Here is a 17,531-nt window from a genome sequence, read left to right as displayed (position 1 = left end):
AACTTTGTATCACATATTAATACAACAAAATTTTCTATTCCATTCTATTGTGACATTAAGTTTGCTAATAAACTCACAACTATGATTTGTGACGTAATTATGACATGTTTGGATGCGTCAGTGAAAAAATGGTTCTATTGTAATGCAATAGTTTCAGATTGGAATTTACTACAAAATATGGCCCTTGCCCCCCCGGGGTTGATGATGAATGCACCTGTAATGGTGTCCGTCCCACCGCAGTTTCAGTTCGTGCAGCCAACTTATTCTGGAGACTTCGAACAATTAGCCTTCCACCATATTAAAAAGGACGGTCATAATTTGTATCTGTGTAAAGACGATTTTCAGTCTATCTCGAACTTCGAAACCATGCAGCTGAAGGACTTCCTGGTGAAACAACTGATAAAGGTATGTTTTTGGACCCTATAAGCTAGATAAACGTTGACAAATTTTTGTTAGTAGTATCAGTAAACCTCAATTTTGAGTATTATTATAAAAGGCAACGGTAACTGACTGATCTATCAATGCTCAGCTCTAACTACTTGACGGATCGGGCCGAAATTTCGCACACAGATAGTTTTTACAACGTAGGCGTCCGCTAAGAATCCGCTAAGGATTTTTGAAAATTCCATCCCTAAGCTGGTTAAATGGGGGATTAAAGTTTATATAAAATCCTTCATTTATCAATATATTTTTCGAGTTAAAACCATGACACTTTGATTTTAGGTTTCCGATTAAAAATGAAGAAAAACGTAGCGCAAATAAAAAATTCCAACTCCAAATTCGAAGGTTTCCTACGGCTTAATTTATATAAAAGTAATTTACGTTATTTTTCTATTAGCAGCACGACTTTTTTTAAGCTCTGTAGTTAAAATTAACCAAATCAAAAATTGAACTTAACGTGAGCGAAGCCGCGGGCAAAAACTAAAATATTAATATTACGACATATATACACTCATCGCCATCTAGCCCCCACAGTAAGCGTAGCCTGTGTTACTGTTTCTAAGATAACTGATGAATATTTATGAATAATATACGTAAATACTATATAATATACAGATAAACACCCAGACACCGAAAAACATTTATGTTCGTCACACACACATTTTCCAGTTGTGGGAAATCCAACTGCGCCAAATCAATCGGCCATCAATATAAAAGCAATCTAAAAAAAAATGACAACCCTAATTAAAGCTTTCTGTTCTCTAGCTCATTCGGAGAAGTACTACTGCCTATTATCGCCGCCAATTTACGGTCTGAAGGGCGTGGTTGCCGGTTTAATTACAGGCACAATGAGGCTTAACACAATGAGCCTTAGTTTGACGGGCATATCGCTTTTAATCAGAGAAATTTCATGCCCTGCAATTTCTGATTTTCTGATTAAAAGCGACGGTTTTGAACTTAACATAAGGCTTTGCTTTGTCCATCAATTATTACTATAAAATAATAAATTCCCCGGATGAGCACAGTCACAAAGCTCTACTACAGTCTACAACTACTGAATTGCTGAAGTTAGGGATGCCAATTTTTGCTGAGATAGCTTCGTTCAGTTCGTTAAATAAAAGCATGTAAACTCTTCGAGTTTTTGGATACAAATTCTATGAAATTATAATGCTCAAAATAGAGTTTTACTAATATTTTTATGGGCGGTGCCTTAGTTCCCATTTCACCCCAAATATTATACGCGTATATTTTCAAGTTAACAAACGCGACGGTGGAAACAATTTTATATGTTTGTATGGATCTGTCAAAAATTAATCATCGATTCGCCGTTAGTAATTTTAAATGGCAGATAACGATGTGACGTTCTTGAGAGAAGTTCCTTAAGCGGCTTGCGGTAGGAATTATCTGGCAGCCATCGTAACGTTACAAAAAAGCGTTATGCTCCATCCATGCGAGTTTTTTGGTTCCGGCTAGCGTAGTTCGGATACTACAGTCAAGCCCTAGCCGGCACTCTTAAACAAATGCAAGCAAGCATTAAATGTTAAGTTTTTCAGATGTTCAAAGTTTGAGTACAAAACTATTTTCGGACAGCGGCCATCCGACTGCACACATTTGTAAACTTGAAAATTATCATTATATCACGAGTATATTAAAGATTTATGCCGATAAAGAAAATTTAGTTAAATGAACATCATGGATTTACACGAAGTAAAGCCTGCAATCCATCATAAACGTAAACTCAAATATCACGTTTATTAACTTGAAAATGTACGCATGAAGGTCAGCTCAGACCGAGCGGCAACCTTCTTCGAGCTATAATTATGTTGTCCTTAACCAATTGAAATAAAAGTTTTTATTAGTATACAAACATTCGTCAACAAGGTGCTGCGCTAGCCTTGCGCCTAACTAACTTTTGTGTGGTGGGAAAAGTATTCATTAATTCCAAGAAAACATTCATTCGTTCAAAGGTAACGCAAACGTCGCAAGGGTGGGCTCCAGATTTCACTTTAGCAAAACAGCACAACCCATACAGACACGAAATGATAACGCGAGACGAACGTTCCAGAGACTGGCTTTTGAGCTTAAATTTCAAAGAGTTCAAATTATTCAACGTCCTGGTTTACACCACTGAGGAACTTTGGTATGAACGCGCAGCCGTTTGGCTTCCAGGACATTCCAGGTATCGCAACATAGATCCACTCACCAAATTAAAGTTACAGAACAAACGGCTCGAAGGCGTCATTATAGGTAAGTGGAAGTTCGTGAAAAAGATCGTCAATGAAAAAGGTACACGCATTTACGTCGATATGCCGCCATCATCCGCGCGTGCTCTCGAAAAGTACAAAATGCAGTTGAGCTACGAGTTACAAAAAGTCAACGTCTTCCTTAAAGCAATTGCGATTGACAAACAAGCTTTTGATGCTGGCTTAAACTGTCGCTCGATAAATTTCCGTCCAACTCCAAATTTAACACCCATGCCTTGCATAGCTGGTAATGATAAGGACATTGTCCGAATTGCTTTCAAAGGAAACAAACCTCTAAGTTTGGTACTAGCCCGTAAAGTCAGAGACACTATAATATACAAGATGTATAAATACCACGAACTTGAAGGGAAAAGTCGCACTGACTTTGTCAAATATGGATTCTCCCAGCCCGGATACTTCTGCTTATTGCCCGAGAATCCGGAATCCAGAAAGTGGATATGCGATTTGGATCTAGGAAAAATCAATCGCATACCACTTATAATTGTTGGGCAGGATGAAGTTAAAAATAAGTATTTCAATATGAGCGTATTTCTGCCCGTAGAAATGCAAACGAAGCACTCCTTCGAACGATTGAAGCACAGCAATCAGGGTGTCAAAGGTATCAATTTTAGTTTATGGAAAAACCAGAGAGTAGATAAAGACGAAAAGCGGAAGCTAACCGTGTTTAACGTTGATATGGACCTTGAATCGGTTGAGACAATCATCAAAATGAAATATAAATTGGACTACGTTATAGAAAATCGAGATTACATTGCCCTCGTAGAATCCAACCTCCCTCGGTCGAAATTGGAAGAATCTATTGCTAAATATAAATCGGAGCTTAGTGACAAATACGATGTAGCCAATATGGATATCGCATCCGATTCAGATGAAGAAATAGTTTTTCTTGACTAGTTTAGTTTAAGAAGTAACTAAGTATATGTCTATTAAATACACTAGTTTATTTTGCTAGTTGCATTATACTATGGGGTTAATAAAGTTTATGTCGCAAGTGGAATAGTTTCCTTTTTACTTCGTCAGTGTAATAAGAAATTTGGAGAGTAATCTTTAGAAAATATCAAGGTCAAGCTCCTCCTCTACTCTGGTAAGTGTTAGATCACCCACGAAGTGGAAAGACGACATTAAGCGAGTCGCAGCGAGCGACCACAAGAACGTGTTATCTGAGCATCTCTTGTAAGACGCATGTCCAGCAGTAGACGTCCTTCAGTTGAGATGACGACGAATATATGGGTATGTTGCTTGCAATTTTGTTTAGTTTTCGGGTACTATTACTAAGCTTTATATTATTATCGGCTTGACGAATGTAACATAGTTGCTTAACTAGTGCAATCAACGCGACGGGAATAACGTTTAAGAAAACTTGTTGAGCGGAAATTTTTTGCGACCTGCAAACGAATAATCCATGAAGGTAAGTTACCGCGTGTTTAACATTGTTTGCAATATTTTAATTTATATTGAAATATTTTAACCACTTATTGTTTCAGCTAGCAAGAGTTGCGTAAGATTTTCAGAATACAATTTGGGGTTAACCGCTATTGTTGAATTCGTTGGAAATTAAATGCATTGAAGATCTGAGAACGCGAAATTTGGGGTTGACTCAAAGGTTAGATTGCTTGCTACAAGTTACTATCTACTTTCACAGGCTAAAACTTCTTTGGCTAACTTCTTTATAGGTGACGCTGCTGCAGACATGTTTTCCTTTGACAGATTTCCTGTTTAAGTCTTAAACGATAATTGTATATTTTTTTTGAATGTATTATGCAACAGACATGCTCCGAATGTGTAGTGATTCATTCTTCTTTATCAAGTTTTTTTTTTTCATTCCAACCATCTGGTAGGTAGTGGATTACCTTAAACTCCAGATCAGAAGATGGAGGACACTTGTGGCTTACGTGGTACTTTATTTTTTTAATTTCAGGAATCTTAAAAAACATAATTGTACAGTTGAATCTATGCGATTTGGATTAGGCCCTGGAGAATTATAGTCTTTGCTAACATTTTCTAGATTATGCTTCTCCTTTTGCTTTGCAAGTATATTTATATTTCACAGGTTTCCGAAAGATTATCAACAGATTTGGATAGCAGATTTTATTTAGGAAGAGCCGGCGAAAAATTTTATACCTGTTGATTTCTCTTGGATGCGGAAGGGCCATTTGTTGTGGAGGATTGATTACTCTTCGCATGTAGGACTATCTGCAGCCCTTGGTCATAATTTTCTGTCTACCAGAATCTTCAGATATTATTAATTGATTTATAATATCGTCTGACTTTCCTTCTCGTCCATCCATTAAGAAAAGCCTTCTTTGACTGCTTCCCGATTTTCGATGACCGCTGCAAAGAATGCTGCCGTAAATGTTCTAGATCTAGAAGCGTAAGTATAAAAATTGAACTAAAAATTTGTGTCACTTGCCTTCTCGTTCATATAGCATAAAGAAAAGTCTTCTTTATCTGTGCTTTACTGATTTTCGAATGCAAAGACCGTTGCAAAGAATGCTGGCGTAAATATTCCAGCTCTAGAATCGTACGTCTAAGAATTGAGCTCTGAATTTGTCTATATCTGCATCTGTTAACCATTTTCTGTTTTGATAGGGTATAGTAAGGAATTTAATGAAATGCGGATTTATATGAGTACCTTATTGGTTACATGGGTTTGGCATACTAGACCTGTTTGCTTTAAACCAGGTTAGTCTAACCGAGTATCATTTTTGCAGACTCATTCGTGCTTTGTTCCGTTTGAGGGACTTTGGCCGTCGCTAAAAAAAACACAAGTGTTTTTTTTTTTCACATGTAACAATAGCAGATAAGTTGGTGAACTTCTGTAAAGTTTGAAACCTGTTCCCGAAGATATCGTTTTCCCTTACATAAACTTGGGTTATAATTTTTATAAAAATGGTTCACACACATTTCGGCACAATGTTGCGTAGAAACCGTAAGGATATGGGTTTAATATAACACCTTTAACGGGCTAGCCCGCTACCATAGACTATATCATCCTACGCAGATCCGCTCCGTTGTGTGTCACTAAAACAAAAAATAGCTCAGTTGCAACAATTTGTTAAAAAATAGTGCTGGCTTGGATATTTTCCGAAATTCCTCCCCGTGGTTCAAGAAACAGTTCAAAAACCTTTTTAAAGTACTGCTAACTATCATAGTTAGTCATCTTTCATTGTGTTTTTTAACGTAAGTACCTATTTTTTTTTAAATTATGTTGTAAACAAAGACTGTCTTTCATGTTTTGCTAGCAGAGTTAGCCTTTAAGTTGAGTGTACAACATAATACCATTGTTAAATGTGTCCATATCTAAAGTTTGTTGTATACACGTTGGCTGTCCAATAAAATAAATACGTAATAAAGAATATCATTAACTAATAAGTATACAACTATTCGTTACATCTCAGGATTTATGGATTCATTTAGGATTTTAGTTTTAGTATCATCTTCTAGGGGTAATTTTGCAGCTTACGCCATCAAGGAAATCCTGCGTTCTTCCGTTATTCTTGTTGTTTCAAATATTGCGTTTTGATTAGTACAAAATACTATATGTAACTCTTTATTATACCCAATATTTGGAATCATTTTCAGCCAATAGAAACTTTACTGGACTCTTGGGGGTATCTTTTTTAAGAAGTGTAGTCTAGAAGATGTCTACAACTGTAATGAATTTTTATTTATTATTTTTTGATCTTCACTAACCCATCAAGTCCTCAGCAAGAGTTGCTTGTGAATTTACATATCTCAAGAACTTTTGTCTTTAAATAGTAGATTGTGTTACAAGGACATAAAACACTCCATTTTAGCCGAGATTGTTGTCACCCGATTTTGTATTTAAGTTAAAGAATGGGTTTTATGACCGAGTTACACACTTGTGTAACTCGGTGCTTTTCACTTCGATTGCGAGGAAATTAGTTCGAGGTCTAAAGTAGATCAGAAGTTATTATTTAAATGAACGATAAAATGGGTTTTATCACCAAATTTGGCACTGTTTCTTATTTTAGTTGCAAAGAAATAAAATATTGGCTATACAAAAGTTAATATTAGTAATTTTTCTCATCTTATCTTAACTTAAAATCGTACAGCATTCTGGATGCCTCTGGAACTATCAATTTTAATTTTTTGTAAACCTTATTTTTTTTAACTGTAATAGACTATCGCTTGACCACAATCACACCTGATGGAAAGTATAGATACGGCCTAAGTTAGGACGCGCTTGCCTAGAAGATGCCTTTTCACTGTCTAATTAATTCTTTTCTCTGTAAGAATTAGGAAACACAGAACTCGGAAGGGTGTTCCAAACCCCAGCCATGCGTATAGGCAATGAAGATGCAAATCGCTGCGTGAAAATGAAATGAAATGTCGTGCTGGAGTTTAAAATCCTTTAACTCCTTGTTGCAGAGAAACTTCCGAGTCGGCAAAGGCAGGCGAAGAAACCAGCGGTAAAGCCGCCAAAGAAGAGACCGTTCAATTCCAATCGAAGCTCTGTAACTGCAGCCAAAAGGCAAAAAATTCTGCAATCGGAGCTCACTCAAGGTATCTGCTTGCTGTTTGCTGTTATCTTTGATATTAATCCACTATATTGTTAGATAACTTTAATTAAGTCCGATCTCGCAGAAATGTCCATAACTTTTCGAGCGATATACATTGAGTTAAGAACGATAGGTACAGAAGAAGATCGATCCCATAGCTTTGGACAAACGAAGCAGGGACGCTGTCCACTGCGCCACTCAGCCGTCTAATGCGAGGTCACTTTGCCCGCTGCTGTGACTACAGCAGGGTCTTCAAATAGGCTAGGGAATTTTTCTGTCCATTAAGAGGTAGAGAGAATGTAACGGATGGGAGGAGGTTAGTTTCTCTGCCTTGGTTAGTTTCGTGCCGCCCAAGAGAGGGAGAAAAGCAAGAGCTACCAGCGTTCAAGCTTTATATATTTGGCAAGTTGACAGATCATGCCATTGACTGTCAACTTGCTTGTAAGGCCAAGGTTGTAAGTCTCATGTTATAACACCGGCAACCACATCCTTCGGGACATCAGTGCTACTTGGCGGCAGAAATAATCGTAGCGTTAGTATTTACCCAGACACACTCTGTCACAAAATGCTCTAGTACTGCTAAGCCTCCGCAAGTGTGATTGTAGAAGAATTGCAGTAGAGATGAGAGGGTTCGAAGACAGAAGTTATGTGGATCGAAAGTGTAATTTTGGTAGAATGTCCTGTCTAGTGACAGCTGTCACTAGCCAACTCCACCTGCCTGTACTTTAGTTCTAAACAGCCTTGACCTCCCTTTTTTATTCCACTTCGAGTTAGCTCTTGACTGCAAGCTCACCTGGTGGAAAGTGATGATGCGGTCTAAGATGGTAACGGGCTAACCTGTTAAAAGGTATGGCAGTTAATCCCTAATCGGTTTCTATGCGACATCACATCGGAACGTCGCTTAGCGGTACGTCTTTATCGGTAGGGTAGTAACCGACATCCGTCTCCCACCAGAAAAATATCTCCTACCTAAACCCTCTGCTCTCTGCTATAGACTGTGTATGTTATTCCAGCACCAGTAGTGGAACAACCTGTTAAGCGAGTGGAACTGGATGAGAGGACCACTCAGATCCTCGAGGAAGAACTGCAGGCAATCATGATGAAGGTAATGAGAAGGCAAACAACTTTTCCTTAATATATCATCGTTATCATCAAAAGGCTATAACAGTGCTCTGTTGTACTGAAGGCCTGTTCCAACGGGAGTTTTTACCCATAATCGTCTTGCTGGGCAGACGGGTAAGGTGAGGTGCTGGCCGTTCTCCGTTCTTAGTCGCACGACACCCGCGGAACCACTTCCCGCGGGTGTCGTGCGAGGCGAGGTTGGTGACAACTGTATTCCGATCTACCGTCACCACACGGCATCATTCCACTACAATTTTATCTGCGACTGCAGTCTCAACTGGTGGTATTATGCAGCGGTAGGGTCAGGCTAGCTGTAGCACAGACTATGGTCTAATAGAGCTACATCTTCCTAAACACCAGCAATGAAATAGCGAGTGCTTGGATTTTATTTGATACATAATGTTGCCTATTGAACAATAAATGTTAAATAAAAAAACTAAAAAATAAATGGTTAACGAAAACATCGTTAACCTGCATGCCAAATGCTGAATGACAGCTGTCACTAGACAAAACATTCCACAATAATGACACATTCGATCCACATAACTGCAACAATGTTCTCAAGGACGTGTTTTCTACAAATCCGCCAGGGGCATATATTAAAGCAGTACGGAAGTAAACCGACTAAAATCCTGCAATAATCTCTGGGGCCTTGTCGGTGCGTGCATCTGTGCGGGTGCGCTTTTGCGAACGTTTGTTCCGTAGTTTCCATACTGCTTCAATATAATTACAGTGCCAGTGTACTGCACTATGGCCTAAGCATTAAAATTCAAAATTGTTTTATTCATGTAGACCTTATTACAGGCACTTATGAAGCGTTCATACATTTTACATGGTACACTTATGTTAGTGATGGTGATAACTGCATTCGTTAACTTAAAACTTAAGCTAGGAGGGTTCCTTACGCGCCCTGGTCTAAGAAGAGCCCACAACAAACTTAGCCAGTTTTTTTTTGTTATCACCATCTCACAGTCTAGTTAATCTTGAGCTATAAAGTAATAGCAATTCATACCCAAGCTTTTTATCATACTTGTAATCCTTAATATTATAATAGGATTTTTTATATAAACTTTGAACTTATTGAGAGACATCTCAAGGATTTTCTGGTAATTTGTTATTAAAAGATATACAATTACCTTTAAATGAATTACAAATTTTATGCAGCCTAGTTAACTGCAGTACAAGTTTATTTTTACTTCTAATATTAATATTGGTATACCCCTTGCCCTGTCTTCAAACGAAACCATTACCGGCCTTCTAAAGGGCACGGGCATGCTCTCACAGTGGCGTGCATAGAGGTTATGCACCAAGCGAGCAGATGTTATAAAATGAAAAAAATCTTCAGTACGATTTACAAAAAACTTAAGGATAGGCCCCGTATATAGTCCCGTCGTGACCACGATCCATGCAACTGGGTCGAAATATCGACAAATCCAAAAATATTAACGTGGTGTGTACCCGTTGAACTATTAAGAAATGTTGATTAACCATGAAAATCTTAGTTTAAAATCTTTAATTAAGGATAGGCATTGTAAGAGTTATCAAAATCCGATCCTTAAGTATTTATAACTAGCATACCCTCTATGCACGCCACTGTCACGCCCACCATTGAGTTAAGAATATACAGAATCCTCATTCAGCCATTATTGTATGCAGTGTAATTTCTTAATGACAAGGTAGATTGGAAGCAGCCAGCTTCGCTCTCATCTCCCGCAAGATAGAAAATTGATTGTAAATGTTGATTTTGGAAAAGAGAGAAGACTACTGAGTTCGGCTCTTCTCTTTAGAATCTGCTTTCCGAACCGGTGGTAGAGTCACTACTAACAGACATACTTGACGTACTCATAAAGTAGGCCTTCTCGGAAAAAATAATTTTGTTTTTTTTTTGTGTATTGTGTCCATAAACAGTGAAAACGCCCCGCGCACGTCTCACTTTACACCCGCGGAATGTTGCTAGAAAACCAACTTTTGGCAAACATTTTATGGTGAACGTTAAGAACTTTGAAGGTAAAATAATAACTGTTAACTGTTAAATGATATGAAGTGTCTAACCGTTTTTTCGAGAAACCATTCTAAATTGAAGTGGTTTTTCATGCTTCTGTATTTTTTTAATTCTATGTCTCCCACAATGAGTTGGGTTTAGGTCGAAGTCCACCACGCTGGCCCAGTGTGTCCTGTTGTGGGCCGAAATGGGTTGATGATGATGATGATGATGATGATGATGATGGTGGTAGTGGTGGTGGTGATGCTGATGATGATGATATAGATTAATGATGATTGTCCAGGTGTGGCAATCCCTGCCGGACACTCCATCCCTGCCGGCCGAGCGTTACGTTGCAGAGCGGCTGAGGAACGAGGCTAGCGACGACATTCGAAACGTGAGTCAACTATACCAGGGGTACTCAACCTTTTAATTCCAGCTGCGCACATACAATTTAAAAAAATTGTCACGGGCTCTCGCCCTAACCTAGCCAGATAGGCGCAAAAAATGAAACATTTTCAAGTAATAAAATATAATATGAATTGACTTAGACTTGATTAGTCTACAAAAATGCTTTGTGGTTTTATAGTGTAGACCAGGGGTTTCCAACCTTGCTAAGCCAGCAGCATATTAACAAGTTAAGAAATTTGTCTTGGCGCCCCGCACCTTTACCTGGGGTGTATAGTTAGGCAAGATAGGTGAAAAGATAAATCATAAAAAAATATAAATTTTAACAAAGAATGAAAATAACTCTACCCCAACAACAATGGGATGGATGAGCTTAGTCACACCGCTGCACAAAGACAAATATCATAAAATCAAATTATTTTTCTAGATTTTTTTTAAGTACAAAAGGTGCACGCACCTCTGTACTTTCTAAGGCGCCCAGGTTGGCAAGCCCTGATCTATACTAATGTTTTTTTCCTTCCTTCGATCGCTATAACGTCATGTAATTCTCAATTCTATTTTTACTAATATTATAAATGCGAAAGTGTAACGTAATTCTCAATTCTATTTTTACTAATATTATAAATGCGAAAGTGTATTTGTTTTTTCTGTTCTGTCCTTCCTTCTCGCCCTGAGTTAGCAAACAATCAAGTTGTTTTTTGGCATTAAGTTAGTTTAAGGGGCCCGTCCCTTGTCCTAGTGACGTAAAAAACCCAGAGACTGAAAATCGTTTATGTTCATCACACAAGCATTTTCCAGTTGCGGGAATCGAACCAACCAACTCAGAAAACAGGGTCACTGCCCACTGCGCCAATCGGCCGCCAGAATAAAAAATTGAGAAAGAAAAACATACAACTGAATTGAGAATTTCCTTTTTTGACGTCAGGTAAAAAAGTGCAAGAAATAACACTACCGTCACGTGCATACATTAATTGCCAATTTTTCTTCACAGGTTCTAGGTCTCAATGTAACAAAACGATTGCTGAATGTTTACAACCCGCTATTTTTAAGGGTAGGTACTTTTTTATCTATATCAATTGCGAGCGATATAGCGTTGTTATATTATGCCGCGTAGAATTTGATCGTCATCAACAGCCTACAATAGCCCACTGCTGGGCCTAAAGCCTCTCCCAACGGGAGTGTTTGCACAGATGGATTGGTGATCGCAGTAAATTGTAGTAGTAGCACAGAGGAAGCTTCTGCCCGTTATATTCCCTTAGTCGGCTCGTACGACAATGAGGGTTGGTGACATCTGTATTCTGATCTGCCGTCACCACATTCCATTATCTGATTAATGGTATTATGTAAATGTCATACTACCAAGTAAGCCTGCTACCATTTTAGAATGCATCTTCACATACATAATTATTGATTATCAATTATTAATAACAAATAAAATAGCACTTCACAATAGTTCCGTCACTGATTCAACCACTTATAAGTTCGAGGTCCCGCCAAAGTTCGTAGGCTCGAAGGACCAAAAGGATGTGGGGTGTAGTCTTTTGTGGAGTGATGATAAATGATAGATATTGCTAGAGATTGATAATTGGACTGTATTTCCAATGATATTAATTAATGATATGTAAATGATATAATGATATTGATAATGAGTACGCGTCGAGTGGCCGCCCGAAGTGCACTGGTGGCCACGAGGCTCGAAGATTGCGTAAATTGCTGACGGTGCAGTGTTCGGTACACGCAGTGGCCCGAACAGAATAATTAGTTTTTAGTTTGATTAAAAAACCTATTTCTATCTGGCGCACCGGTGAACCGGCGTGTTGGACAGACGACATCAAACGAGTCGCTTGTCTTTAGAAACAAGACCGCTGTTTTTGCAAAATATACCCATTTGGATGAAATACATGGATTGCGAGTTCGTTTCCGGTTCGCGCGCATTTGCTGAATATCACGTGACCAACAACAATTTAGGAGGGGACAAAGATGGCGCCTAAGCCATTCTACGAATATTTAGGCATTCGAACGCGAACGTTCAAGGAAGTCGCAACTTGTGTTAAATAGTGTCGAGTGATAAATGAAAATAAATGTGTAAAAACGAATAAGGGAAATAATAATCATTTAATTCAGACGTTTCCATTCATAGATTGTTAGTATATTAGTAACAATTTTTCTTTAACTACTAAGTTAGTATTGATTAGTTTAAATAATAACAAAAATTAAAAAAAAAATAAAAATAAAAACAACATTACACTCGCCCGATTGCTACTCTCAAACAGTAAATAAAAGCTAATAAAAAAAAAATAAGAAAGTTGTTTGAACTTTTGGCCGTTGCCACTGTTGACATCAATCCTCGCGGTTAGGTTAGGTGACCTTATGGTAGGTGGAAGACCAAAGGAGTCGGGAGGCGCACCGAATGTTCCTGGTACGCCTCTGACGGAGTTTGGAGACCTCGAAAAGGTCCCCCTGTGGAGGGTCTGCCTCGGCGGACGCCGCTGGCTGGAATGCGGACGATTGCGCAAGTGTTCCCGTGTCCCAGTCACCAGGCGACGAGTAGGAACATCGCTGGGTTTTAGTGGGTATTCTGGCCGTTTTATGCCGTTGAGTCCCACATACCCCTCCGGAAACAGTGCAGCTTCGGATGCGCTGTTTCCGGAGGGGATGCATAAACGCATTTCCCAGCGTTAAAAAAAAAAAAAAAGACCAAAACTGTAGTGGCCTATATACTGAGGAACACAGTGCCGTCTTATATCCATTAGCCTGAGGCGTAGGCGTTGAGCCTCATGAGCCTGTAATCACACCGGCAACCACTCCCTTTAGCCCTGAACACATCAATGCTTCTTGGCGGCAGGTTTAAGCATGACGAAAGTACTTTTCCGGACTAAATCTGTAAATAACATCTCTACTAATACTTCAATTAATTTTGCCTCCAGGTACAATTCTCCGGTGACCCTGACCCCGTTCACCTTAAGCAGTTCTTAAAGACCTACAACATACAGGAGTTCAGGCAACACATGCAACATAGCAACCTTTTCGTCGCGAGGGTGAGCGACATAGCGGACTTCGACAGGCTGTGCGTTTTGAGCAACGCCAGATGTGGTAAGCTTGGCTCCTTCCCTTCTTGGCGAGATGTCGTCATCACTACAAAAGCACACTCAATACAACACAAGCGCACTCACTACTACAAAAGCACACTTAATACTACACACGCTCACTCAGTACTACTAGCATAGTCAATAGTATACAAGCGCACTCAATACTACAAGCACAAACAATACAACACAAGCGCACTCAATACTACACAAGTTCACTCAATACTACACAAGCTCACTCAGTCCTACTAGCACAGTTAATACTATACAAGCTCACTCAATACTAATAGCACAGTCAATACTATACAAGCGCACTCAATACTACAAGCACACTCATTACAACACAAGCGCACTCAATACTACACAAGTTCACTCAATACTACACAAGCTCACTCAGTACTACTAGCATAGTCATTACTATACAAGCGCACTCAATACTACAAGCGCACTCGATACTACACAAGCACACTCGATACTACACAAGCACACTCGATACTACACAAGCACACTCAATACTACAAGCCAACTCAATACTATACTACAAGCGCACTCAATACTACAAGCCTTAAGTTGGTCATAAATACCTTAAACATACTCTTTAAGGAGTTTATGCACCACGGAAATTTACACGTCGCGCGGGTACACGACTGATGTAAATTTCCATGCAATATATCATCCATCATCCTCAACATATTAAGCACACTCAACATTAGCCTTGAGTTCATTATAAAAAGCTAGAAAATAATAATAAAGGAATAGTTGTAAGATGGAAGTGAGCTCGAAACCCCGTCAAGCACATTGAGCTACATTAATATGAGAGATTCCATTCACTGTGTTCCTAAGTTGCTGCTCTTAGTTGTATTCAATTTCTTATGTTCAAACTCGTTTAATAAATGTGTGAAAATTTTATGTTACAATATTTTTACAGGTGAGACAACAGTAAGCATAAAGCCGAGTTACAGATTTTCACAGTGTCCGACAAAACTTAACACTGTGTTTATCAAAAAAAATAAAACTGTATCGACGTCTAAAGAGTATCACAACACTGCAGACGTCGAAGGTACAGATGGTATGAACTCTGAAGCTCCTTCAATAGATAAAGAAGCAAAACAAGCAACAAGAAATTTTGAATCAAAACAAAGAACTAACGAGACTAAAATAGATCAACCTCATAAGACAAATGTTGAAAAGAAATATGAATCAGATAAAATTAAGACGCCAGCACAAAATAACGTTGAACAAAGTAGTACACATTTTAAAGCTGATAGTGTAACGATAACTAAACTTACACCTAATAAAGTCCCTGAACCCAAACTAAATGCAGTTGAAAAAGTAGTGAAAACTGATGTCGGAAAAGACGCTCCGCAAAGCTATGTTACTAAACCATGTCGGAGTCCCCAAGCTGCAATGAAACAAAATACCACACCAGCTAATAAGACCAATTTTAAACAAGATTTTGTAGCTCCAAAAACATTTATTGAATCAACACCAAAATCAACTGAATGCCCTACTTCAACAACCAATCCTAAGCCTAAACCTAATCAGGTTAATCAAGATGTTTTAGCGACTAAAAAAGTAACTGAACCAATCCCGAAATCTACTGAAAAACCTGTTGCAAGCATTAACATTAAACCCAAACCAAATCAGGCTAGCCAAGAAGTTGTAGTACCTAAAAAAAGTACCGTAACAACACCAAAAACGAATGAAAAACCTATTTCTTTAGTCAATATCAAACCAAAACCAAATCTGAGGAGCCAAGAAGTTCTAACAACTAAAAAAGTTATCCAACCAGCACCAAAATCTACTGAAAAACTTAATGCAGCAATCAACAATAAACCCAAACCTAATAAGAGTAACCAAAAATTTGTGGCATCTAAAAAACAAGACCAAACTTCAAAACCGAAGCAGGTTTACCATGAATTTGTGGCACCCAAAAAAGTCACTGAAGCTTCTCCAAAATTTACTATAAGTGATGTTGATTCGATTAGTTCTGAGCATTTCGATGACACTGACGAAATGAACGACGAAGAGATACTTGCTTTAATATCTACTGGCGTGGTTGTCGATGAATGCAGCGCATCCGAAGAAGAATGACGGCTTAGAAAGTAACGTGCTTTACAAAATATATGATTATATATTTTAAACTGACTGCATGTTTCTGGCCCTCGGCCAAAAATATACTAGAGGTGCTTTCGTCTCGTCAAAAAGTGTCAATAAATCGTGATAGGAGCCTTTAGATTCATATGAAAATACGGAAAAATTACGGAATACTTAATTTTAAGTAGCGGCATACACATTATAAGTCTACAATAGGCATGATTACAGTAAAAGAATCGCTTAATTATAGTATTTGTCTAATGATTCTTATTATTTTCAATAAATAAAACTGCAAAATCTAGCGATCCGCCATGACAGGTGAAACTCCGAATGACGTCACGTCTATATAAACATAATTTTGTACTGCTTGGACTTTGAATGTTCCTGCACTTGTTATTATTTTGCATATAACAATTATTTTGTGATATCAATACCAAAATCAATAATCTTTAGCCATGGAACAAGCACTGTTGCAGCTAGCTCTAATTTGCCTATGACGTCACGTGTGCGGCCACGACACCCGATGAGCGTTTTCGCGAGAAATATGTTTTTTATACATAACTCGCAATTTATATCAACGAAACCTTTATTTTCTGCAAAAAAGAAAGACATATTTTGGATATATTAGATGGTTTATAACATCAAAGCGCAGGCATTTTCGAAATTAGTCATCATGTCTATACTTCGTGTATGTAATTTATAAACTCTGAACTACATAGTTCATTGTAAGTAAATACTAAAAATATTGTTCTAACCTAAATCTTAAAGTCTTACGTCGTTATTAATAAGGTCCATAAATTACATGAGCTGTTTTTTTTTAATTTTCTGTCCCTCACTCCCCCATCCCCCAGTCTCACGTATTTTATGAACGCACCCTAAGCACAAAAAAATCTAGACCATCCCTATGAATCTTGTGCTACCAGTACCGTCTGCTGCGATCACTGACCTATCTGTCAAGCGTGGTGATTATGGAATACCCTTCCGTTGGAGAGGCCTAAGTCCAGCAGTGGACTTTTACAGACCATTGATTGATGTCTTTGATATAAACTTAAGCTGTCACAAATAAATTAATCGTACAAATGTTTTTTTTTTTTTTAATTTTCCTTAATAATTTTTATTATATATAAATTATATATAATTTTTCTATGGTGTACAATAAAATTTAATTCATTCAATTGTAACAAGGTTTATATGCAGAAGCCAGGAAATTTGAATAGTTAGCAATGAACCTATCACTAATGTTTTGTTCTTTAGCGATTTTTTTCTACTTCTGTTTCATTTTTTAACATTTTTTTTCCTTTCTTCGTAATTAAGAATAAATTTAGTCACTGATATGAAGTTACAATTTTATAAATACGAAAATAATCAAGAAATGTTAAAATCTTTCTCGTTCATCTGTTTATATTATAACACGCTTAGTTTTTTTTTTGTTATATACATGAAACTTACTTTTCAAAAGTTATGAATCGATTACAATAAGTAAGCTTTGTTTACATAAGACTAATTAAAAAATTTAAGTAAGATTATACGAGCTAATAATAGTAGCTTAAAATTACTAATAATAGCTTAAAATTACTATAAATAGACAAATATGAAAAAAATATATGTT

At 37.8% G+C, this 17,531-nt stretch overlaps 1 protein-coding gene across 4 annotated transcripts in view; it reads left to right on the top strand.

Moving 5' to 3' along the window:
• Positions 1 to 16,734, top strand: part of LOC120634780 — a 40,777-nt gene extending 24,043 nt beyond the window's left edge. For 3 of the 4 annotated variants that reach the window (XM_039905556.1, XM_039905555.1, XM_039905554.1), the window contains 6 exons: positions 7,098 to 7,232; positions 8,242 to 8,333; positions 10,636 to 10,728; positions 11,731 to 11,790; positions 13,667 to 13,832; positions 14,754 to 16,734. In XM_039905556.1, coding sequence (XP_039761490.1) covers positions 7,098 to 7,232; positions 8,242 to 8,333; positions 10,636 to 10,728; positions 11,731 to 11,790; positions 13,667 to 13,832; positions 14,754 to 15,919 — 1,712 coding nt within the window. In that variant the 3' untranslated portion in view covers positions 15,920 to 16,734. Of the gene's footprint in view, positions 1 to 157; positions 406 to 2,408; positions 3,703 to 7,097; positions 7,233 to 8,241; positions 8,334 to 10,635; positions 10,729 to 11,730; positions 11,791 to 13,666; positions 13,833 to 14,753 lie in introns of those variants that run through there. The other variant, XM_039905557.1, reaches the window with a different exon arrangement.
• The last annotated feature ends 797 nt before the right edge of the window (positions 16,735 to 17,531 follow it).

The sequence above is a fragment of the Pararge aegeria genome, chromosome 25 (assembly GCF_905163445.1).
Source record: "Pararge aegeria chromosome 25, ilParAegt1.1, whole genome shotgun sequence".
Taxonomy (NCBI): domain Eukaryota; kingdom Metazoa; phylum Arthropoda; class Insecta; order Lepidoptera; family Nymphalidae; genus Pararge; species Pararge aegeria.
Note: the sequence above shows the minus strand (reverse complement) of the source record. Positions and strands in the feature narration are given on the sequence as shown.